Genomic DNA, 25,625 nt, shown 5'->3' with positions numbered 1-25,625 from the left:
GACAAAATGTGACCTTCTACCTCGCCATCTTTTATGACTTGGTTTTTAAGCAGTGTTTTTTTTCCACGTGATGTGGCTGAGGATGAGAAATTATGCATATTTTTTTCAAATAATAGGAATATAAACTTTTTGAGCAGTCCCTAAGCAGGAGTAAAAGAAAAAAAAGGTCAATGCATGTTATGTTCGGCTCATATATCTAGGTCATGTGGTCATCCAGTCGTTACAGGAAAATGAGGGTTAACATGGCTGGGGGCAGTGAAGGGAGGATGGAAGAGCAATGGAAAGATGGGGGAGTGTATGGACTTAATCTGTGCCATCGTATTAAGAACAGCTGGTTTGATGCTGGCTTTCTGCATTTTGAGGCTCTGGCACATAGCAGGGCCAATGTGTGTTGAGGTGTTGGAATGCAATTTAAGATTACTGGAAGTTATATGGACCAAAATAGAAGCCTTGTTTTTAATCTGAACACAGCTAAAAGAACGCCATTCCACAGTGTCCTTCATCAGTGGGCCGAAACACTGTTGTATGTGTCTGTGTTGAATTTTGGCTATTTCATTTTTTTAATTCCAGAAACATTTTTCCTTCTCTAATAATGGACCGTTTACTGCTAATGTTGTTGACTGGCCACTCCTAAGTTGTGAAATTTAAGGTGTATCTCTGTGTCTGGTGACATGCACTTCTCAGTGTAGCTGGCAGAAGCTGAATCTATCCAAGAAGTATTTGCATTCATCCATCCATGCACTTTCTTAACTTCTGTTTGTTCTGAGTCACAGGACACTGGAGCCTATCCCAGTTGTCATATTCAAAAGGTATGTTACATCCTGCACACGTCACCAGTCTATCTCAGGGAATGTTTATTCTTTTTTTTAACATGCAGTAAACTAGAGCTTGGACCAATTGCAATTTTCTTGGCTGATTCTGAGTTCCAGTTTTTTTTTCCAAAGTGTGACCTACCAATACAGGTGTTTTGCCAGTTCTGGTTTTCTTTCTAAGAATGACAACTGAGTAACTTTCTTAACTGAAGAATAATGTGTTCATAATAAAAGAAGTTAAACTTTACAATTTCTCTCAAACTGCAGTAAGTTACAGGATCTCTTGTCACTTAAAAAACAAAGCGTGTGGCTACTGGAAAACCGAGCAGATAATTTCTGAAAATGTATTGTGTGAGCGCATTGAGACTCCTATGTGCGATTCATGGTTGTTAGATCAGTCGAGCAAATTAATAACATACAGGTTAGAACATGTATACGTGTTCCACTCCCCTGCCTTCCCAGCCATGATTACTAAAAACAAACAGGCCTCATGTGACGGCAAGTCAAACGCTTTCATCTCAACAAGGTAACTGTGGGTCAGACTCTTCTGTTGTTGTTTTTTTCTTTTAATCTGTCCTTCTCTTAGTTTAAGGTTAATGTATGACACTGGAATATGTGTCATTGACTGGCCTGGTGCTGTTGCCTTACTCTTATCTTTTCCACAAGATGTTGATATTAGTGTGTAAATATTAGTCTAGCACCTGTGTAGCATTTGTGATAACTGAACCTCATGTTAGCCTAGCCTGGCAAACTTTGCGTTGTGTGCGGTGAGTGTCAAGAGGTGAGTTGCGTGCTGTGTTCAAGTATAACGAAGGTCAGTCAAGGGTTAGAACTGGCTAAGCGTGAAGAAAACCCTTTGCCTTTGTATTCTCATGGGTTGTGGTCCTGTGACATTTTGTCTGTTGTCTCTGAAATACTGTATCAGTGTGAGCAACACTTATATTTTTGTGGCATTAGTACTTCTGAAGGGCAAGGGGAAACTGGCCCGCGTGTCAATCACAGCTCAGCATTTTGTGCTGAAATGCAGCAAGTGCACATTAACCAGACTAATGGATTTTTTTCTTCCTTTGATTCTTTTCAGTTACATTTGGGAGGGTGTTTATTTGGTCTGTGTGTTTTCACATGGATTTTTTTTTTGTAAGTATACCAACCTGTTGACTAAAGAGGAAAAAATAAGTGAAATGAGAATAGAGAAGTGGACTAGGGAAGTGCACAAGCAGTGGGTAAGCTTACTGTAAAATAAAACGAGCATTCAGTGTAAATGGCAACCCTAGTGTGTGTGTGTGTGTGTGTGTGTGTGTGTGTGTGTGTGTGTGTGTGTGTGTGTGTGTGTGTGTGTGTGTACGCACAAAAAAACCCCCAAAAGAAAAACCAAAAAAAAACTTGCATTCTCTCTTTCCACTGAGAAGGCTGTGGGCAGATCTACCCAATGCACTTGTTTGTTTGTTGTTATTTTTTATAGTCAAAGGAGTTTGCAAAGAAAAGCGTCTGGACTTCTTTGAGTTGCTTGAAGACGTTTCACCTCTCATCCGAGAAGCTTCTTCAGTTCTAAGGTCAAATGGCCGAGAGTCCCAGATTATCTAAATCTTTGACTACGATGACCTGGATGACTGAGAACCTTCACAGACTTATTTTTTATAGGGAATTTAGTAATAATTTCCTTCAGTGTTTTTAAAATTGTTATTGAAAGAAGTTTTGATATGTGTTCTGTAAACTTTTGTCATCATGCCAGAAGTAACTTGAGAACCCCAGCTCATATCAGTGATTATTAGTATTGTATAAATGCCCTTTGAAGAATACTCCAACTTCACTAGCCTCGTTCCAGCTGCTTCTCAGAACAACTATAAATGCTTTGATTCCTGCTGTGTTCAGAGTGTCTTAAAGGGGTCTGAGAGGTCATATGCTGGCCCTTACTGGAACCTTCTAAAGAATAAATACGGTCAGTGTTTTGGTTCGATACATTTGTGTCTTTTTATACAAGTGAATGAAAAGAATGCTTTTCCTAACTTATTTGGGTGTTTTGTGTAATTCACAGTGCCTTGGCACTAGTGCTGGTGTCGCTTGTTGGAGAGGAGCCTTTTATCTCTCCTTTGGCACTACATCATGTGCAGATGTAATCCTCCCTTCAGTTTGCAGCAGCAAGGCAGGCGCGCATGCAGTCACGTATGCGTAGCCACACACTCTCTCTCTCTCTCTCTCTCCCTCTGTTCTTCTTCTTTTCTTTTTTTTAAACTTGCGTCATTCAAGAAACACACATTAGTACTACTGTCTCATATATGCTTCACTGACAGGGTGACATGAACAAACACATTATGCATGCAAGGATGCCACACCCATGCTCCGTCTGCTCTGCCACTGTCCTCATACTCAAGTCTTTTTCCTAACTAATCCTTCCCTGCAACAGTGAGAGCTAGCTGCGATTGGTTTGTCCTGTTAGTATTCATGTCTGCCTACATATTAGTCTGACTCGGGGCATGTACTGTAAGTGGTATTAATTCTGTGTGTGTGTCCGTCACCATGCAGCTTGGCAGGCCATTGTGTTTTGCTGTTGTGTAATGCTCAAGCTTCAAGCTCTTTTCCATGCAGTCTGCACCCCACTCAGGGTTCAGCGGTGTACTACATATGCACGCATGCACTGCAGCAAAACATTAGCTATTTATAGCTCTGACCCACAAGGACAAAAAAAAGCTCCTTGTTGAATTTATCTTCTTCTGTGTCATGTCTTGCTCATTCATAGCTGCTTTTTTGAAAGAACGATGATGCAAAGGTGGGGGGAAAAAGTGAGTAGAAGAGATTGCATGATTAGAAAGCAGCAGGGAGTCAAGAGGTTGAAGGAATGAGTCAGTGGTGCAGAATAGAGGGAAGTAGGGAGTGGTTTGACGAGCACACTGATGTGAATGCTTTTGTATTTTTAATATGTGCGAGAATGCACTTGTAGCGGGAGGTCCTCAAGTAGTTCTCCAGCACTTAATGTAATTTCCAGTTTTACTAATTTCTATAGATTCAGGTGAATCGGTGGAGTCTGTAATACCTATATGTACATTTTCTCCTGCTGCACCTGCATCTGTCTAATCACAGTGGAATAATGTGGGAGAGTTAAAGATGAATCAGTCTGTGAAAACATTCTTTGAATGAATTTTATATAATCCGTTGTTCTTCAGTGTTGTAATTGGAGGCTTGTAGGCGAGACCGCTATGTAGGTGGGGAGTCTACTGTATGTGTTTGCATACTGAGAGAAAATGAATGGGATTATATTGATCTGAGTGGGACAGAGTGTAGCTGTTCAGACAGACCCAGGTGGTTCCGCTCTGCCTGTTTTACAGTCCGCTCTGATTTGCTACGATCAGCTCGACATCTATTTGGCTGAGTATAACGATCTTTCTGGAAACTGCTGTGACCCTCAGCAGTCGTTAATAACGTGCTAAGAATAGTTTGCAACTTGTCAATCGTTTCTGAGCTCAGTGGTGGCGAAAACAGGCGCATGCATACAGCATGTGTACACCCGTATAGATTCTTGTGTGTGTGTGTGTGTGTGTGTGTGTGTGTCTGTGTCTGTGTCTGTGTGTGTTTTTTTTTCTTTATGTGGGCTAGGTGGTCTATAAGTATGACTCATCCACTCACTGCTATAAATTAACAACAGCACAACAACGGCTTGAAGCTGCAGAGCTACAGCTTGATCCTGTACACATGTGCAGTTGCTGCATTTGTCCCTTTTTGTGGGTGGAAATGTGCAACTGTTTAGAAGATAATTCTTTGTGGATATGTAGGGAAGGACTGATGAAGCTGTGTTTTTGAAATGGGGACAATAAGAATAGTGTTTGTGTGGCTGGACACAGTAGATGTCTGTGGTCAGACTAACTGAACTTTCTTGAGGCTTCCATCTGTCATTTACTCTGACAATACACAGTGTGAACTGCTTGTCACTGCCATGCACAGTGCCATTATGTGAACAGCCTTACATGTCCTCGTACAGTAGGTCTTTGTTAGTGTAGGAGACAAGTGAAAGGGTGGGGGCTCTTATGGATTGACATAGACAGAGAGAAGAAGTGAATAAATATGGAGTTTGAGAGTCAGTGAAACGGGTTGAAGATCAGATTCAAAAGAGGGGGATCTGTAAAGATAGGATATTTCACTATCGGTAAATGAAAATATTGGTTGAACTAATGCATGCAGGCTCAGAACTTGAAAGTTCTCTTTTGTTCCAACTACAGATTTCTTTCTTTATCTTTTTCTTCCTTCCCTTTTACATCTCCCTTGTCTCCATTCTTTCTTTTTTGCGTCTCTCCCCTGCAGAGGAGAAGCAGGCCGCCAGGATGAAGGAGGAGAATTTGTTTCATCGGAGGTATTCGCTGTGCCCCAGTGCCACCTCCCCGCCCAAAATTGATCCCCGCACCCTCACCCGGAACCTCTCTTATGGAGGAGACAACGACTTCTACAACCTCAGCCCAGGTACAAGGCCAAGATGTGTGACAAAACGTGATATTTTGTGAAATAGTGGATTCCAGTATCTGGGAAAGTATGGTGCGCTGTGGTGAAACATACTTATGCCATATTAATCAGCAAACCTCAGCTGCTCCTTCTTAACTGCTTTGTGCACTGCCATGCTTTAATTGTTTGTCAGCAAGTTTTTTTCATTTATATGTGACTGTGTGTTGTGGGTTCCCACCAGGCAGTGAGACAGACAGGAACGGTCTCTCCATGCTGAGTAATGAACTTAGTCCTGTCTTATCACCAGGCAGCAAGGTAAGAACTCAGTTCCTGATTGGGCAGGTCCTCAACAGTTGACTATTAATGTCTCATTGGGTGAGAGCACATTGTTGCCTTTTGTGATGACTAGTTCTCTCTGATTGCTCATAGTAGTAGCAGAATGAGACATCTGTGAGAATTTTATTGTAGGGAAATCCAGCAGTTGTTGAGGCTTAGTTTCGGGTGGGGGGGGGTTAACAAATGGGTCACTAAAAAATATAGAAGGAAGTGAAAATTTTACATTGTGTTTAAACAGCACCAACAAAACAAGAATAAATATAAAACTGAGGGATTTGAAATCTCAGGCCAGTGGTGGGAACTGTGTCCTTAGGACCACGAGCCATGTATTTGACTCCCAGACCTATTTTGCCCTGGTGCTGTTTATGTTGTATTAGTGCTAACTATCCTATCTGTCTCCGTCCGTATAAATATGAATTAGGAGTGGTAAATAAACGTTTCCAGTGGCAGTGGGTAATAGTCCTGTCTCGTCTCCTCTCCTCATGTCGCTTTGCCTCGTCTTGCAAGATTGCCTATTTATATGTGCAATAATTCACATGCGCAGCTGCGTCTCCCACCCTGAAGTCACCCCAAAATACTGAGAGTAGCCTTACCCTCGCATGTTGTCATTTACCCTGGATTGTCGTTGTGTACCACATTTGAAAAATGGCTTTCTCTTTGGATGGTACAGAATGACTGTGTGGGCCCGATGATAATATTGGGTTAGTGCATAAAGAACAAGTGGTTAAGTAACTGCACATCACAGTGAAATTGCAAATTACTTACCACTGTGATTCTAATCTCTGTTTACTTCAGTACACCCTTTGTTGTTTAACCAAGGAGGTTAGTGGGTGTGTGGTCACAGCACCACAAATGACTGCCTGCCAAGTTTCCTTGCTGATTGAAAGGGACACCCACCCCTCTTTACAAGCCTTTGAAAACAATGAAATATTGGGTCGTTCCCAATTAAAACAAATAAGGTCATTTAAGCTTTTATTAACCACAAATTTATGTAAACTAAAATCCCTCCCAACAGGATTATTTGTCCATCCTTTAAGTCTTTCTTTCCTTTCTGTCTTAACTCCCGCCTCCAGTCTGAGTCCAGGATGTTTAATGGTGTTGAGAAGGACTGCCCCTCCCCCACCGAGAAGCTGGCCCGGAAGGAGTCTCTCAAGGTAGAGGTCACATCCTTGCCTGAGATGGTCAACAGCTGTGTTGACTCATTTGCATGCTCATTTTACACATTGCAGTATTCAAATATTTAAATGCATACCTTTTATGTTAAGTCTTTGAACGTTGAACGCTAGAGTTAGTTTGACTCTGCTTCCACCTAGTGTTAAAACTTTGATATCAGTCTTTTGTTCAGTTCTGATCATTCATTATTGTTTCTGTTGTTTTCATAATCTTCTAAAGGTCCAAAAGCAGAATTATAGGCAAGAGAAGAAGCGAGCAGCTAAAGAACTGTCCACTGCACTTAAGGACCCCAGCGTCATCATCATGTCCAACTGGTTAAAGGTGTGAGACTATTGCAATAACGGCCAGGATAATAATAACCTTGATGTTACACTGATGTCATTACATATCGACTTCCCAGTTTCCCTCTTACTTTTTAATGCTCTTAATATTTAATATGCTGCAGTTGTGAATTAACATATTTCATTTTCTTTACTTTATTTAGTTGTACTCTAAATTGCTTCCACTCTCATCCCTCATGCTTCTTTAGATCCGTGGCTCTTTAAAAAGTTGGACCAGACTGTGGTGTGCCTTGAAGCCTGGAGTTCTTCTGATCTATAAGACCCCCAAAACAGATCACTGGGTGGGTACAATCCTGCTCAGTGCATGCAAGCTGATCGAGAGACCCTCCAAGAAGGACGGCTTTTGCTTCAAGCTGTACCATCCACTGGATAAATCAATCTGGGCTGTCAAGGTCAGGCATATTTGTAGGTTTATTCAGTCCAATTAAAATTATGTAATCAAAAACACATTAGATTTTAATTGACATGTTCACTCAGCATTAGGACAATTTAATATTTTGTGTATTTAGACAGCTAAATCTGATTTTATTTTTGTTTGTGTAGTAATAATTTTATTTCATTTTACTGTGTGCGAGGAAAAAAAAAATCTGTCTTGGATGACACCTAGTGGTTGTATTAAAAAGAAACTGGCTGTCTTCTTTTTTTTCTCGCCATAAATGTTATTTCTAAATGATAATTATCTCGTTTAGTGCTGCATAATTCTCATGGCCCTTGAGAGAGCCATTTGTTTCAATTGGTGCAACATGAATACACAACATGAAGCGTGAGTCAGTGTTTGATCCATATCCTCAGGGTCCCAAAGGAGAGAACGTTGGCTCCATCACGCAGCCTCTACCCAGTAACTACCTGATCTTCAGAGCTGCATCTGAGTCTGATGGTGAGGCTTCAGAAGGTGCAGCTTCTTGCATGTTTGATGAAACTATATATGCAACCAAACCGATCAACCCTTCTTCCCCTTAAAAAAAAAAAATCTGCTCTCCAGGTCGGTGTTGGATGGATGCCCTGGAGCTGGCTCTAAGCTGCTCCAGCCTCTACAAGCTGACGGCCAAAGCTGGGAAAGAAGGAGATATCAGCACGACTTCAGAGTCCTCCCATATACTGCACCTGCTGCAGTCCACGGCACTCACTGATACAGAGCTGCTGCAGTAAGTCATAAGTTCACACAGCTAGATCCACGGACATATGATTGATTTGAGTCTTTCTTTTATAATTTGTTGTTATTGGATTATCAATGATTCCTGTATTCACGCTTTACATAATTTCCTTAGGCATTAATAAAGTATTCTGATCCTGATTCTGATTATTGACCATTTGCCCCATTTTTTTTTTTTCATATCACTGTCAGAAATTCCCATGGTACTCTCACTTATGTGATGCAGCATGTGAAATTCAGGCTAAAGCCCAAGAACGTCAAATCCAGATTTTATTTATCTATTTTATTTATTCTCTATACATTTTTAACTAGGAGATATCAAACTGTGTCTGTTCTTTAAATTATTGTAGTTTTGTAATGCAACTAGGGAAAAAGTCACTTTTAGTGCACTTGTATGTGATCAAGCTTCTTATTTAAAAACTCTGCTAGGCTATAAGAAACCATAGATTCATCACAATTCATACACCATTATCGCCATGGGCTCAAGATAGAAAAGTCGGTAGAATCACTAAGGGGCAAATTTCACTGGCTGAATAGCACCCCCGGGTATGCTTGGCTGAACTGAGGGCAGGATCTCACCTTATAGATAAGAGGTTTGCTGGACTAGGACCTGGGGCAAAATAGTGCTCTGTTTAGTTTAGTGTTTAGTTTTTGAATCAAACTGTTTAATAAGCTACATTTTTCAGACATAGTTTTCAGAGCTACTTGCAGGCAGTGAAGAGACTGGAAATATTGGAGAGACTGGTCGATGTGTCATTGCTTGGCTGTTTGTGTGCACAGCTGGGATTTGCGGTCTCCCTCTTTGGCTGGCTTTTTCCATGCTGTGTCACATACAGCCTCTGTGCTTTCTGGTGGTCAGCTCAGAACAGTGGATGAAGAAACATGGATTCTCTGGAGACATTATTGCTGAATCCAACGTTGACTAACTTCATAATGTTAGGGACAGTTTATTTTTAAATCATCATTGAATCATAACCAAGCAGTTTCCAGAACCAAAAAATAAAAAAATTACATAGACTTCAACTGTTGTGTAAGCTATATTTTAAAAAATAGAAATGTATTTTTGTTGGTGGCAGTCTCTGCATTCAGAGTAGATTTTGCTTAGAAAGCAGAGCATTGTGCCATAGGAAAAGTGTGGGCACGACTAATAACGATAATTCTGGCTCATTACTAGCATGCACAATAGCAGGGTATGATGGCATACAGCCATCATTAGTCCACCCTTGCGTTTTCTGTTGCGACATGTCAGATTCTGTTGAGCATGTCCTGATTGTGCCCTTCTTTGTGACTCAAATGTTATCAGCCTTTATAAAGCTGGAAAAATGGATTCTGCAAAGTTTTGGCATTTTGCTCGTGTGAGTGGATACAGTCTGACCTTGTGAAAGTGGTTAAAAAAATGTGTTTTACTGAGATCTGGGTATAATGGGGAAAAGGGAAGGATAGAATGAGGATTGTGGGAAATGCCTTCCATTTCCCATTTATGTTGTCAGAGTATGCTTATTAGGCACTCTGAGACTTGACCAATGTCTATGAAAAACAGTCATTGGACTTGATAGGCTTAATTTCACAGCTTACACACAATAGAGCGTAATCAGTATAAAACTTTGAGTATTTGCTGTGAAACAAGAAAGCTCAGTTGGGGCTTTGTATGAAGTTTATCAATAGCTGAAATCATAAGGTGTCCTGTTTGCCGCTGAAATCCTATTTGCAGTATAAATATGTGCTCCAAGTGTGTTTATTTGGTCATGTAGCCCTCATTCTGATCTGTTTTAGTACGGTTTACATCCAACATTAGAAGCCTCATTCCTCCTCACACCTCCCCTTCCTCTTACCTCCTCCCTCCGGACATCCATCCCAGCATTACCTCCTCTCCATTTCCTCTCCCATCCAATCACAAAAGCCCAACCAGTCACATGACTGACAGAGGAGCAGGAAGATGGAGCACAATATGAGCCGTACACCACCCAGACAGAGACGGTAGCAGCACAGCCATTGCAGGCATGCACACAGACACACGTATGCACACACACACACGAGCGCACACGCATTCAGGAAGCAGGTTTGCCAGAATCGAAGAAACAGAGCGTCACCTTTTTTTCTTTTAGGGAGTAGAGTGAAAACATTCACACACGCACACAGGAGAGGAGACAAGGACAGGCTGCATCTGTGATTGGATTTACTGGTGGTGTTTTGATCCTTGAGGAAGAGTTTGTCTGTATGTTTTAAGACTTTGAGGTAAGGAAAGCTGCCTTTGGGTGTGTTTGGATTAATAAGTAACGTTAACGTTAGCTGGAATGTGACTGTTCAGGTTTGGCAAACCCTGGGGCATTTTGAACATGTAACTATCTTTGTTGTTGGACAGGCTATTTCCCTGTATGCTGTGACCACAATCCTAATACTGTATGTTCTTGTGGAAGCTTGCAGCACAATGCAGTTATTTTCCACTGTCCCAACAGTTGCTCGTGTTTGTTAGGAAACCAAGCTTTGGAAATTGTCGGCATTGATTTTGCATGATTTAGGACTCTGCAGTCTCTCTCCACAGACTTCCACTGTCTGAATTGTAAAATGGCTGTAGGTTGTTCCTCTTTAGCTACCAACCTCATAAATCTCTCCCTCCCGCCCCTCACTCTCACTTCTTCCTCATTCCTTCTTTGACAGTTCACAAGCTGATGTATGACTTTCTTCTTTTTCTTTTTCCATATTTTGTTCCCTTTTTTCTGATTAAGGGATAGCAGGTCTGAGGTCTGGGCCTTTTTATTGCAGATTGCAAAATCACACAGCTTGAAAACACATACTCAGCACAACATGAAGTTTAAGATAATTATTTTCTCGAGTTTATTTTTGGGTTAGTGTAAGCATTTGCTGCACAGACCATATGTGTTTGGATAGTTGTATGTTGTTTTTGTTGTACAAGTTCTGTGACTGATTTTCACTGTGGGGAAAATGTAGTCCTCAACCCTTAAAAACCAGTCAAATGAGTTCTCTTGGGGGGAATGATGTAGTCGGTGATGGTGTGAAGTCTTCAATCTTAGTCACCAGCAGAATCTGTCTTTCTTGATGTGGGATTTTTGCTTGTATCTGGTTCTCAGTAAGTGAAATGGATCAGTTGATTGAGAGTGAGGCGAATATTATGCATCATCACGTGGATAATAAAATGCTGTATAATGTGGATTTTTTTGTTTGTTTGTTTGTTTCTCTGTTTTTTCCATGTGAATCCGAGGACACACAAATCTCCTGTATACTTCATCCCTCATCCTGTTGCTGCTGACAGCAATAAAAAAGTCAGCGCAGGTGTGCCATAGAACTGAGTGCTGCTGATTTACATGTTTGTAAATGATCATGTTGGCAAAACCCCAGTGAGTCTAAAAACTTGTGTGCTGACAAATACTTAGTAGCCGATTGTCCAATTACTTTTGGGCCCTTAAAATTTGTGCATGCTGTTAAAATGCACGTGTTTCATTTGCAGTGGTGCTTTACTATCCATTGTTGTTTTAAAATGAAAGTGCTGGAGCACAGAGCCTACAAGTAGTTGAACTGCTCAAATATTCAGAGTATTGTCTGTATATACAATACTTGCATGTTTATATATTAACTTGTTTGTGCATCTTTATTGTAGCCACGTAAATTCAAACCCAATGTTTAATTGGTGGGATATGTGGATGTGAGGGTTTGTAATCTGGCTGTCCTATCAACCCTCGAGGTCAACAAAGATATTAACATCCATACTCTCTAAAGTAGCAGACGTACTCATCATAACTGTGAGGAGGATACAAGAGAACATCAGTTCAAAGCCATTTAGAGCTGTAATGTTCTTGGCAGGTAATTTCTTGTTCTTTAGAGACTGCTCCACTAGCAAGGCAGTCATCAAAACTTTGGCTCAAGTGACTTTTGAAAAGTCACTTGATCTTATGCATCATAATGCACAAGTGAAAGATCAAGCCAGTGAGAAACTATCAGATTTCTCCTCTGCAAGGGCTATTCAAGAGCACGGCATACAGCAGCGATAAAATGGCTGCTTATCATTATTATTAATGTAGTTGTAACCTGTTTGCTTATCTTTTCACTAGGTTGAATGACACAGTGCTGCTGGGAAATCACCACATGGAGCATGACGGCTTTTCAGATAAATCGGAGCGCGAGGCTCATGACGACTGGGACGCTGCAGCCAATGAGAACGGTGGAAGACTGACGGAGGAGAGCGATGTGGACCAATCAGATGAGCTGTCCCCTGGGCCGCAGGCCACAGCATATGTAGAGCAGAGCACAGAGGAGATGGCTGAGGTGAGGCTGATTGTTATGTTTGCCTTGCAGTTATGTTTGCCATCCTGATTACTTTTCTAATGTTACTTACGCACAACTACCTGCCCTCTGTGCATGTTCCTTTAGGCTGGCGAGGCATCCCAGGTGGAGACTGTATCAGAGGAAAACAAGGGCCTGATCTGGAGCTTGCTGAAGCAGCTGCGGCCAGGCATGGACCTGTCTAAGGTGGTGCTTCCAACCTTTATCCTGGAGCCGCGCTCCTTCCTGGACAAGCTGTCTGACTACTACTATCATGCAGATCTGCTCTCACAGTCAGTAAATCTTAGTGATTTCACTTAAGAATATACAGGGTGTATCACAAAGAATCACCTGATTTCAAAGTGCTTTAATTCTGCAGCTGTTCAACTATAATGATCAAAACACATACTGTTAGAACAAGCATGAGTTTCATGGAGGTAGGTAGCATAACAGCAGCAGTGGCTGCAGGTAGCATAACAGCAGCAGTGGCTGCTGTGGCTGCAGGTAGCATAACAGCAGCAGTGGCTGCAGGTAGCATAACGCATAACAGCAGCAGTGGCTCCAGTCATTCCAGACATACTTGCAAAAGTATGGGCCGAGTTTGACTATAGTATAGACATGTGCCGTGCATCTGGAGGAAGACACATTGAACACCAGGTTTTGTGGTGCTTTATTGCTTCATTGTGCACATCATGCAAAGTGGTGTGTTTGCTTTATATTTAGCCATGTATTTTAAAATTTACTCCACTCTTCTATTTTCATTACTTACAAAAAATGTAGTCTTTTGAAATCGGATGATTCTTTTTGATACTCTGTGTTTTGTTTTGCATTTATAGATTGTATGCATGTCTTATTTATTTATTTAATCTTAATAACATTGTCTTTTTGTTTCTTCACAACAGAGCCTCATTGGAAGAGAGTGCATATGGTCGGATCAAGCAGGTGCTGAGGTGGTACTTATCAGGTTTTTACAAGAAGCCCAAGGTAAGATACGTTTTCTCCAAAACAAGCTTGTATAGTTCTGTTATCACATTAGCTGTACTATATAACAAACCTGATTACAAGATGCACATCCATTCAGTGCCTGTTAGAGACTACAGTGACATCCTGTTTTTAGAAGTAATGTGAAAGCTTTTCAGTGCATCACTACTATTAAATGAAATGCATTATGTTGTATACTACAAGCTGGTGATCTTTTAAATATCATTTCACCATGAATCAGAGCAGAATCACTAAAAACCTAAAGCTTCAAATATTTAGTGATTCCTACATTTTTAAAGTCTGAATGGGCACGCTTCAGTCCTTTTTTTTTTTTGTTCAGTTATAGATTTGCACAACAACCTCTATCATGTGGCTTTACCAGTACCACTGGAAGATTTTCTAAGTGTTAGCAGTTTTTAGTTTTGTGGGCGCACCATCATCTAACATGATATTCAGTAACACTTTATTTCTTGGCTGCTTGACAAATGTCTCTGTTCAGGGTCCATTTGCGCTGTAAAAATGTCAGGAGACAATTCCCACTGGTTAGAAATTTATTTCCTCTGTGGCAGCAGAGCTTCTGGGAATCTGAGCCAGCAGATAATGTGTGTCGATTAATCTGGAATTGCTCAGCACATTTTCATTTTGGGAAACTGTAGACTGATAAATTCTTGAGAAGCTCTCATTATCAGGCTACCAAAACACAAACTTTGCTCCACTGCTGGAGTAATTGCCTAACATTCACAGAACTGTGTGTTGTAGCTCTCTGGATAAGTGGCGCTGCACTCCATAATAATGCTTATTATGTGAAACTGGACAGAATCATGTTATTACTTAAGAATTGTGCTAAACAGTAGCAAAACAAAAAATTAAAGTAGCTTGATGTTTAATCTGGGAAAGAAATCCTCTTTGTTTTGGATGATGCTTAAAGTAACACTAGCATTTCTCTGTGTGTCTGCATTTACAGGGTCTGAAAAAACCTTACAATCCAATCCTGGGGGAGACATTTCGCTGCTGCTGGCTCCATCCAGAGACCAACAGCTGCACTTTCTACATAGCTGAACAGGTTAAATCAGACTCGTAGCTAAGTGGCGTACCAGAACTGGACATGATTCATGTCTCGTGTGAAATATCTTGCACAGTTTGACAAACACACTGAGCAAACACCTGTGAAATGCAGCAAGTGTAAAATTAATAAGTGCCAGAGGGTATCTGACTATTTTTTTTGCCTCGCTCTGCTGCTCAGATTTCGTTCTCTCTCTGTGTCCTCTGCCAGGTGTCGCACCATCCACCCATCTCTGCCTTTTATGTCTGCAATAGGAAGGATGGATTTTCTATTAGTGGAAGCATCCTGGCCAAGTCCAAATTCTATGGTACAGTTTATATTTCAGGATCTAATTCATTTCTCTCAGCCAGATGATTGGTACAGATTCAGTACATGTGTACAGTTATAAAAAGGCATGCAAGAACACCGTCACAATGAAGCCCAGTCTATGAAAAGCACTAATAACCCCGTATTTCTGTGTTTTCCTGCTTTTGTAGGTAACTCTCTTTCAGCTATTCTAGATGGCAAAGCCCGGCTGCTGTTCTTGAGCAGGGATGAGGAGTATGTCATCACCATGCCCTATGCTCACTGCAAAGGTAATAAATATGCATTACCTTCTACTCGACTAATCATTCCACGTCCTTGTTGCTATGTTAGTATAAGCAGTATCTTTCCCTAATCTTCTTAATACCGCAACATCCTTTTGGAAAAAAGTAATATGTGGAGGTTTTCAAGGCAAGGATTATATACGGTGCTAAAAGGTCCAAGTATTTATTGATAATTTAAATTAAAAACACCTTCACAAACCTTGAGTCTTCCAATTTCATGGTTAGAATATGTTCGGTACTTATGGTGCGATTATAATAATAAGTAGTTCAATCAAAGAAGATATGAGATGTTAAGTAATTTATATTTTGCAGAAAGCACAGATACTGGATCATCTCCAGTTTTTCAAGGCTCAACTTTGTCTGGGGATCAGTTGAGATAGTGTGACTGAGTGCATGAACAGAGGAGGATGTAATAATAATAATAATAATAATAATAATGGATTGCATTTATATAGCGCTTTTTGAGACCCTCAAAGCGCTTTACAATTCCACTATTCATTCACTCTCACATTCACACACTGATGGAGGCAAGCTACAGTTGTAGCCACAGCTGCCCTGGGGCAGACTGACAGAAGCGAGGCTGCCATATCGCGTCATCGGCCCCTCTGGCCATCACCAGTAGGTGAAGTGTCTTGCCCAAGGACACAACGACCAAGACAGACAGAGCTGGGGATTGAACCGGCAACCTTCAGGTTACAAGAGCTTCCCAACCCCCTGAACCACGGTCCCAATATTAGTGGATCTGTAATGTGCATGGCATCTACTAAGTTGGGTTTCAGAAGTGGAATTCATAAACGTATGATCCGTGTTGTCTGAAAACAATACCTCTTTTTGCTTCTAAGTCCTGTCTGCTGAATTGATCTGCTGTACCACGCTGATTCTAGCTGTTTCTGTTTGAGCTCCTCATTCATACAATATAATTCACCAATCATTGCAACAGCACACAAACTACAGGAGGCTAGAACACAAGCTCATCTACTGTGTTTACAATGAAATCTGACCAAACTGACATAATCTGTGTGGGCTGTAAATATTACAGCCATCTGTTCTGGCCAATATGTCTGAGGTACTGGAAATCAAATGAAGCTCTGCTTCGCTGTGAGCACGAACTCTAATATGGCAGACAGTCAGAGTTCGAGATGGATGATGGGTGTGATATATAAATCAAGGCAGGTTTAAGTTTCTTATTTTGGGTCTGCTTTAGGATTTTGTAAATTATTGCCTTCATCTTGTCTCCCAGGAATGCACTCACTACAACTGCCTACATGATAAATTCTACCAATAATTTATGAATTTCCTTCTGCTGAACTTGTTGATCTAATGCTGCAATCTTGTCTCTCTCTTGTAGGGATTCTGTACGGCACTATGACACTAGAGCTGGGAGGGAAAGTTACCATTGAGTGTGAGAAAACCAAATGCGTAGCAGAGCTGGAGTTTAAACTGAAGGTATATTTTCTGAAAAAAGAAATGAAAGATTTGTTTCACTGGTTGTTTATCTAGTCAACTGTTTGCACTACAGCTGTTTTAGTAAAGGTATTCCATTTTGATTCTGATCACTTCAGCCTTTTCTTGGAGGTTCTGGCTCTGTAAATCAGATCAATGGAAAGATCTTTGTCGGAGAGGAAGTACTGGCCACTGTTGATGGACACTGGGTAAGAACCTTTATCCTCTTGATCTCGTATGCAGTCTCAGGAGCTTGAGTACATCTTTCAGTATCATTTGCTACCACTCACCACTGTTTAGCAATTAGTACTACTCTGTAGTACAGAATAGATAATCACAGGTTTAGGAGCAGCTGGAAGGTGCATAAAGTAAAGGATCTCTTCTGTGTTGCTCTCACAGTGGCTTTGAGCATCAAAAAGCAAAAGTAAAGAAATTCAGTATTGTTATTTTGTTTTCTAGATGACTTTTGGGATCTTTTGGGAATGGCTAAAATCTTGGGAACATTTTAGCTTGGTAGTTTCCAGGTTGGATTGAAAATAATGGCAGTGTATTTTTATGTAGAGCCTTATGGATGGTTGTGGTCAATTAACTTGGTTAAAAGGGCTAAACTTTTGTTCAGGACAACGAGGTATTTATTCACGAGAAGCGCTCAGGCCAGCAGGAGATTTTGTGGAACCCAAGTCCAGAAATTCGCAGCAGTCGCCTCAAGAGACAAGTGGTCCAGTTAGACCAGCAGGGAGAATTTGAGTCCGAAAGGTAAACCACAAAGATCATCTGTGTTAATTCTTAATTTGAGTCTCATTGAGTAAACAAATGCAAAAATGTGTGCTAGCATGATAACTGTAATAGTGGCTCCCATTTAACATGTGTCAGTGACCCAAAGCTCAGAACTTTTAACTGCAGACGTTATTAGATATCCAGACGAGGTGGTGGCTGGGATGTCATTATATCTCACTGTACACAACTGCTTCTGACTTTTTAGTGACAATTCATTGCCCACTGTGTTTTTCCCATTTGCATCTGATTCTAATATGCTCTCGGCAGACTGTGGCAGCATGTGACCAGTGCTATCATGGATAGGGACCAAGTGCGTGCCACCCAGGAGAAGTTTGTATTGGAGGAAGCTCAGCGGAGAGACAGCAGAGAGAGAGGAGACAAACCCTGGCTTCCACGGCTTTTCCATCAGGACTCTGTCACCTCCGAGTGGACCTACAAGCACATGGAGTATGAGCACACTCACACACACACTAGGGCCTTTTTTTATTCAGGTTATAAGTGTAGTAAAAGGTGACCTGTGAAGGAAGGGGTCAGATAGAAATGGTGTGAGAATAAATACTGATATGCCACAATACATGTCACTTGAAAGAGTCAGGTGCTGAAAGCTGAGATAAGCTGACTGTAATTTGTGCCAGTATAACCAACAGTTATATATAATTACAGTAACAGTATCATGAGGTATATAATACAGGACGCCAGTACTGAAACTGGTACAGAGGTTATTAGTCAGTCAGAGGTTATTGCTAATTACTGTAATAAACTTTACAACAGGAAAAAAGCATAAATAAAATCAAATGAGTCACTGTGATCTAGCTCACCATATCTCAGACATAACGCAGCACTGCAGTTTATGGTTTATTTATAGTATTTATAGTCCTTTGGTTGTTGTTTCGCAAATGCTTTCATGCATGCTCGTGCATATCTCCTTTTGCAATGAATACTGTGGTTGGGGACTTCAGGAAGACCTACAAGCACTGTGGTATCAGCAAGTGGGGACAAGCAAACAAGGATCTGAGGAAGTTTAAATTGCACTGGTTTATTTTTGCAGCACGCGACCGTGGGACCCTGAGCGCTGTTTTGTTCAGTTTGAGAAGGATGGCGTGATTCAGACGCAGGAGAAAAGCCAGAGACAACACAACGGACTCTCCTACAGCCACAGCTGGGCCAGTCAACAGAAGGTTAAACTGAATTGTTTACTGATGAGCCTTTCAATGACATTTTATCAGGATGAAATCTGAGCTTCTTTCTTCATACTAATACTTAGTTGCTGCAATGTCACTGACGAGCAGTGTTGGGCAAGTTACTTTGAAATACTAATTCAATTATAGTTACTAGTTACTTCTTCAAAAAAGTAACTGAGTTAGTAACTGAGTTACAATATTCTAAAAGTAATTAATTACTTGGAAAAGTAGCTATTGCGTTACTTAAAAAAAAAACAAAGAACGTTTAACCCCCTGGGGTCCAGGGTATAATTGGCCATTTTTTTACTACTCTTGATTTTCTCTCCACATTTTACCTTTAAAAACTATTTGCTTTGCCTTGTTTGGTATCATCCTTTTTAGCGCAACCTCACGTGCCTGAATTTACAGTTATGTTCTCATTTTGTCATACTGTATAACCAGAATTGATCTAAAATCAGACAAAAACCATAAAATCAGAGTAGAAAAAGTTATATTTTTACTGTAACAACCATAAACATGTTTAATGAATCATATTTCATAACTTCAAATGCAAATATTAATTGTCAATTTAAAATCCTATGCACAAGTTTTGCAAACAACAAAGTTATTTGCATCCATTTACCTTTTACCCTTTTTTTAAATAAACATTTCAAACTATTTAAAGAACAATCAGCTGTTCTTCAATAAGATGCCACAAATTATTTGTGCCACTCCAAAAAAAATATTTTGTGTCCACTACAAAGGAGAACATGACAGCCTGATACCTGCAGGTCTGACAGCAGCAGGTGTATCACTCCTGTTTCTACCTGGAGACATCAGTCGCCTCATTGTTCTGACACGCAACACAAAACTATCCACAACACTACACACGAACTACACAAGACAACACATTAACTACACACTCCAAACACGCTAAACGTCACAAATCTCACATCTCAAAACTCGCTCTCTCTCTCTCTCTCTCTCTCTTTCTTTCTCCCTCTCTCTTTCTCTCTCTCTCTCTCTCTCTCTCTTTCTCTCTCTCTCTCTTTCCCTCTCTCTTTCTCTCTCTCTCTCTCTCTCTCTCTCTCTCTCTCTCTCTCTCTGTCCCTCTCTCTCTTTCTCTCTCCCTCTTTCTTTCTCTCTTTCCCTCTCTCTTTCTCTCTCTCTCTCCCTCTCCGTCACTCCTAAAACTTTTTTTTGTTTTGTTTTTTTGCTCATAAGCAGAGAGTGCTTGCTAGCGCTAACGTGGCGAAACTATTGAGGAAAAAACGCCGCGTATATCTTGTTTATCATGACTCTGGTTTTACGTGGCCTATCAACACAATTTAAAAACTGGCACCTTGTTGCTTTGTCTTTAAGTGGTCATGTGATTGACTTACCACGACTACTTTATTCTTCCTCAGTCAAACAGCAGCGCTCATGCGATTGTTTTGCCCCCTGAGCTCCAGGTGTTGTGCTAGACAGTGATCGTGATTACCGTCCACGGGAGCGCGCAGCTGCTTAAAGCTGTAGCACCCAGATTACTTACAGCTACTTCCTGCAGCTGATATAAGATGCGGTAAGCTGAACACAGCTTCAACCGTCTGTTTGTTGAAAAATAGTGACGGACCGCCTTTCCTTCTTAGTAACTGTAGCGGCGTTGTAACGATAGGAATAGTAATTAGTTAGATTACGCGTTACTGAAAAAAGTAACGCCGTTAGTAACGCCGTTACTTGTAACGCCGTTATTCCCATCACTGCTGACAAGCATGATAAGCCCCTTATTTTTAGCCACTTGATATTCATTGCAGTATACCCAGATAGCCAGTGTTGTGTCAGGGTGCAGTATGCTGTGAATTTTCCTGAAGTGAAGTTTGTTGCACATCTCCTCTCAGGCTGAGGTTAACGGGAAGCATAGGAAGGCCAGCAGTCAGCCATCTAGCTGCAGCCAGAACACTGAGAGCAGCAGCACCACGCCAGAACCCACACACGAGTCCTCGGACAATGAAGGTGAGGTGTACGTGCATATACACCCCCACCCAAAAATAAAATAGCTAAATAAATCTAACCTTCTGGTGTCTTATCATTGGTCTCTCGTGTGTTCTGTACCTAGGCTATTCTAACCAGTGTGCCCGGTGCAGTAAAGAGATAAAGGACATTGCCATATTAGAGGCTTCCATCACATCTATAAAGAAGACACAGCAGGATATCCAGAGGTGAGAGTGACGCAACTACACTTTAGTGCAGAAGAGAACAAAGTGGGATATATGTTTTGGGTTCTTTTTATTTCTTCATTTTGGAGCTTATTGAACAGACAGTAGCACATAGCAGCGGTCCCCAACCTTTTTTGCACCACGGACCGGTTTATGTCCGACAATATTTTCACGGACCAGCTTTTAAGGTGTCGCGGATAAATACAAAAAAATAAAACCTGTACCAGTACCAAAAAAAAGGAGATTTATTCATAACACATGGGAAAACAGAGTTAACGATAAAAACTGATAAAAAGCCTGAAAACCATAAATTTCACAGAGAGCGCCTCAAATCTCGCGGCCCGGTACCAAACAAAACACAGACCGGTCCATGGCCCGGGGGTTGGGGACCGCTGGCATATAGGACAATGGGGAGAGAGCAGGGAAGTGACATAAAACAAGGAGCCTGGAGCAGACTGGAACCCGGGCCCCTGCAGTAGCCTCTTGGCATAAAGGACACCATATGCCAAGACCATATCTGTCCCCCATTTGCAAGGTTGTATAATTAAGGGAAAACAGCCCTGTAAAAAGATGTAAGAAGACTGGTTTTGAAGTAATTTGAGTTGTAAATGTATAGCACAGTGTAACTTCACTTTGCCTTCACATGTAACACAGCTTAGTCACAACATGTCATTAGACTGTCTCAGATTGCAACAGGTTTAAGCTGCAAACATGGACATATTTTCATGGAAAATTGTTAATTGTGAATCTTCTGATTGGAGTGAAGAAAAGAAACCTCAATGTTAAACTCTAGATGGTATCATTTTATCTGTTCAGAATTAGAGAAGAGCAAAATATGAAGCCAACGTGGGCGTTGGACTGCTTTCACAGTTATTGTAAAATTATCTAAATTTACTTTAAATCTTTCAAAATCACAGAGCTGAATATTTTTGAAGCAGTTTTTGGAGCAATCTGGACAAATAAAGAAGAGATCTACTATCAGCAGGTACGTTAGGCTTAGGGGAGATTTAAATTCATCTTATATCATCTATCTACTGATGGAATTAAAAACAGTCCAGAATTAATTTTCCAAGCCTAGTTTAAAAGAGATTTTTAAAAAAACAAACAAACAGGGAAATACAGAGCAACACATCACCCAACAAGGCTCAGAACATTTCTTAAAGTACATCGGGTATGATTTACACTTGCATTTGGACCCAGGAACCAACAATGAATCGGGATCTCAAACCTTACTCATTCCAGAATTCAAGTATTTTATCATGACATTCAACAAGGAACCAACATATACACATCCACTGGAAAACGAGAAGAAATCAGAGGGAGCACTGTGTTTATGAATCAAGTAAATCACCCCCTGCCTGGTACCATCTCAAAAAAATATGTAAGCACAATTCCACCTGGTCAAAAAGCCCAGGAGGCCAACAGCTGCGATCCACCACCAATCCTCCTGACAGTAAACCAGTACAACAGATGTTACAAAGAATGGGAAAGAGACCCGAACACACGTCTCATATCAACTACAGCCTGAGAGCCAGTGCTCTCTGAAACGATGTGATGCAAGACTTGAGGCAACAGAGCTCATAGCAGTGATTAAGAATAGTTGAGGTGCCTTACATAAACACAAAAGTGATGTATAAGATAAAAAAATGTTAACAAAAAATGCTTAATGCTACAGGAGACCATCCAAGGAGCTCAGGAAGTGATGAAACGATATATGTTCGGATGAAGCTGTAACTCATCAGAGGCACACGTGCATCCGAAGCCAGTGCAGAACTGTTTGCACAATATATTGAAAGGTTCACATAAATGTACATGATACAACGCAGCTGACTGGCAATAATGTGTGGGGAGCAAACTGCTGTTCTGGAAAATGTTCATGTGTTGCTTGGCAACAGTCCAGTCCCAGTCCAGCTGTGTAACTATTTGTGCTAATGGAGTCAAATATATGCTTAAATAAACTATTCTTAATGTATCACTTGTTAGTGTTATCTAATGAATCCCACATACAGAACTGCTGTGTTCCACCTACTCCAATCAAACATTATCAGCTTATGATGATAAAATGATGATATATTTTCTATGTTTTTTTTTTTTTATAGATTTTTAACAGTAAATGCAAACATACAGAAGAAATTGATTAAATTAAGAAAGAACTCACAGTGGTAGTAATTATGTTTTACTGGTGGTGTTTATTTCTAATGTGACAACTGCACTTTAGAGTTCTGATACTATAAAAAAGTACAGCTTAAGTGAAATTAATTTTAACTTACTAAATTTCCTTTAGTAGTTGAAATTCCTGCAGTATAAAACGGACTCCGCAGCATATTAGATCCAGGGATTAAGAACAGTTCCACATGTTCTCCATCACTAAATGAGTACACTCAAATTACCGTGGTGATTTAGCCAGGAAAAGAGAGCCACTTTTATGACACAGAAACTGAGATTTTATGCTTGCTAACCATTACTTTTGTTTTGTGGTACATCTCTCTGGAGGTTAAAGTACTGACAGATTTGGTGATATAGTTTCACTGGAATTGAATGTTGGAAAAAGGCATTTATGCTTGTTTTTAGTAGGTGTTTACATTTTCATTCATTGTTATGATATTTAGTTTTTGGCTTGTGACCCTTAAAAAGTGTACAGGATGTGAGTAGAACAATTTGAGTGTTTCTAAACTAAAGTATTCAGAAACTAAACCAGAGTTCAGGAAATGGTATAAAAAATTTTAACTCAATGACTTCAGTCACCCTGGGACATGTTGTTTTTATGAATTCCTGTTGAAATTCGTTCAAACAGTTGTTGATCCTAAACCTTATCTTCCTGCAGGAACCTGGTGGCTCTGAGTCGTCAGATGGCTCGTCAGAGGACAACAGACGACAGCGTGTCGCTGACAGGCCGTCAGTGTCTCATCCTCTGTGTTCTGCTCCTCTCCCAGCTCCTCCTCAACTACGTCTTCACTTGAGCCAGCTCCTCAAGGAAGGAGTTTCCCACTGGCACTGATCTGGCATCGGGGCCCTCTGAAAAGCACAAACTCTAATTAACAGAGGAGGGCAGGGACCTCAGATCAGTGCTGGGGGGGCAACTTTGTCCCTTTCTTTTCTCTTTAAGGGAGGGAGCCTGGACCTTACAGCAATAAACACAGCCACCGCCTGTCAGTCATCAGCAGAGAGAAATGGCACCCCCTAGTGTAGCCAGACTGAAAGAGCACCGGCACCCAAGCACTTTGGACAGGAGAGGAGGAATGAAAGATGAGCACGGTTCAGAAGATTTTAAATAAAGGAAGAAATGTATGATTGAGAATGATTTAGCAAGAAGAAATGACAGAGAGGATGTTTCACCATTCCTTAGTGTCTTTTATATTGCCCTGCAATACTGTTTATCTGTGAGTGTGCCTGTACATGTGTTGTCTGTACCTACAATAGGCCCTTTGGGTGCAGGCAGATCACCACTTGGACTACTTCTTCCCTAACACTCCAGATTTTTGGGCCTTAATGCTGAAGCCAAAATAAAAAAACAAAACAAAACAAAAAAAACAACCAGAAGAAATACAAATGAAGAAGGAAACTCTTCTCACAGTGCAATTGTGTGTTTTGTATCGGTGTACACTAAAATACACTCTGTCTCGTCTGTTATTGATGATGCATTTACCAAAACAGTATTTATAATCCGAAAGGACAAAGAGTACTTGTTTACAGGCAGCACTGCTTCTGTTTGTAGGAAGGATAATTGGAACGGGGCAGGGCCGAGAGCCAAACTGAGTGTCTTTGTATTTGTGTGCCTGTAGTGCAGTAACTGAAGGGATGATAGGATAGCACCTATTGGTCTAGACCATGACACTAGAGTGTACAATCAGTTACATAAAGAAGCATGCAGAGGATGAAACGGAGGGAATAAGGAGAGAGAAAGAGAGGAAAACATAATTAATACTTTGGCCTAATAGAAGGGGTTTGTGTGTGCATCTCGGTCTTCAACATATTCAAGTGACTGTTTTAGATGTAAACACTTAGTAATGAGTTGTTCTTTTTTTTAAATCTTTTAATCAGTTTGTATATATTTGTCAGGCCGTCTATTTCAAAAAGAGATTTCAGAATGTATTTATTGTGTGATTATCTTTGACTTTCCTAATCTAAATCAGCTTGGAGGACAGAGACCAGGGGTGACAATCGATCTCCTGGGGCTTGTGTAGGTTTGTCATTTTGTATATGTGAGTGCATGTATGTGTGTGTGTTAGTGTGATGGAGCACACACGAGCGAGGACGCCTGTATGGCCACGCTAAACAAAGCCACGTCTGTGATGTTGGTTTTTACTGGTATATTAGTCCTTGAATTTAAGCCTCATCACCAGTACCGATCTGCACAGCAGGAGATGATGGACAAGTAGAAGAAGGAAGTCGACTCTTTGAATGCTGTTATTTAAACCTTAATTTGTTTTTCTTTTCATTACTATCCTCTTTTCTACACTGCTGCCATGTTGTGGGATTCTACACGCCAGATTTTTTTGTCATATGGAGCAATGTGATGAAAACATGATGATTGCCTGATGTTTTCACTCATACCTGTTGACTACTGTAGCACTACAGTAAAATGTTTTAACCCTGCCTCTGCTTCTGCCTCTCATTAATATTCAAAATCATATCCAGTGATATTCACAATGCTGCAAAATAGTTTTCTTTGCAATTCTCCTACTAGAGGGCGATGTTGATGTAGGTAGGTAAAGACATTTCAAGGGGACTGTATCACATTTGCGAATTGCTAATCTTTTAAATGACTGTGGGGGGTGTCCTTCAAATATATAGACTTTTATTCGGTCAGGAAATTTTTTTTTAAAAGAACATGCGCATTGTGATTCAAGCTCAACTCCTTTAATTTGTTACTTTAAAGCATATTTAAAATGATGCAT

General features: G+C 40.6%; 1 protein-coding gene across 6 annotated transcripts in view; it reads left to right on the top strand.

Annotated features, from left to right (window-relative positions):
• osbpl5 (oxysterol binding protein-like 5) overlaps positions 1–25,323 on the top strand; it is a 47,859-nt gene extending 22,536 nt beyond the window's left edge. For 2 of the 6 annotated variants that reach the window (XM_019361849.2, XM_005466085.4), the window contains 21 exons: positions 5,106–5,261; positions 5,482–5,555; positions 6,650–6,730; positions 6,969–7,070; positions 7,279–7,482; positions 7,883–7,967; positions 8,073–8,235; positions 12,311–12,524; positions 12,630–12,814; positions 13,424–13,505; positions 14,467–14,565; positions 14,776–14,872; positions 15,042–15,140; positions 16,501–16,598; positions 16,715–16,804; positions 17,215–17,351; positions 17,640–17,819; positions 18,421–18,550; positions 20,410–20,524; positions 20,628–20,730; positions 23,552–25,323. In XM_019361849.2, the coding sequence (XP_019217394.1) occupies positions 5,126–5,261; positions 5,482–5,555; positions 6,650–6,730; positions 6,969–7,070; positions 7,279–7,482; positions 7,883–7,967; positions 8,073–8,235; positions 12,311–12,524; positions 12,630–12,814; positions 13,424–13,505; positions 14,467–14,565; positions 14,776–14,872; positions 15,042–15,140; positions 16,501–16,598; positions 16,715–16,804; positions 17,215–17,351; positions 17,640–17,819; positions 18,421–18,550; positions 20,410–20,524; positions 20,628–20,730; positions 23,552–23,687 (2,610 nt within the window). In that variant the 5' untranslated portion in view covers positions 5,106–5,125 and the 3' untranslated portion in view covers positions 23,688–25,323. Of the gene's footprint in view, positions 1–4,813; positions 4,951–5,105; positions 5,262–5,481; positions 5,556–6,649; positions 6,731–6,968; positions 7,071–7,278; positions 7,483–7,882; positions 7,968–8,072; positions 8,236–12,310; positions 12,525–12,629; positions 12,815–13,423; positions 13,506–14,466; positions 14,566–14,775; positions 14,873–15,041; positions 15,141–16,500; positions 16,599–16,714; positions 16,805–17,214; positions 17,352–17,639; positions 17,820–18,420; positions 18,551–20,409; positions 20,525–20,627; positions 20,731–23,551 lie in introns of those variants that run through there. The other 4 variants (XM_003460145.5, XM_025909487.1, XM_025909486.1 and 1 more) reach the window with 4 other exon arrangements.
• The last annotated feature ends 302 nt before the right edge of the window (positions 25,324–25,625 follow it).

This window comes from Oreochromis niloticus, linkage group LG7 (genome assembly GCF_001858045.2).
Source record: "Oreochromis niloticus isolate F11D_XX linkage group LG7, O_niloticus_UMD_NMBU, whole genome shotgun sequence".
Taxonomy (NCBI): domain Eukaryota; kingdom Metazoa; phylum Chordata; class Actinopteri; order Cichliformes; family Cichlidae; genus Oreochromis; species Oreochromis niloticus.
Note: the sequence above shows the minus strand (reverse complement) of the source record. Positions and strands in the feature narration are given on the sequence as shown.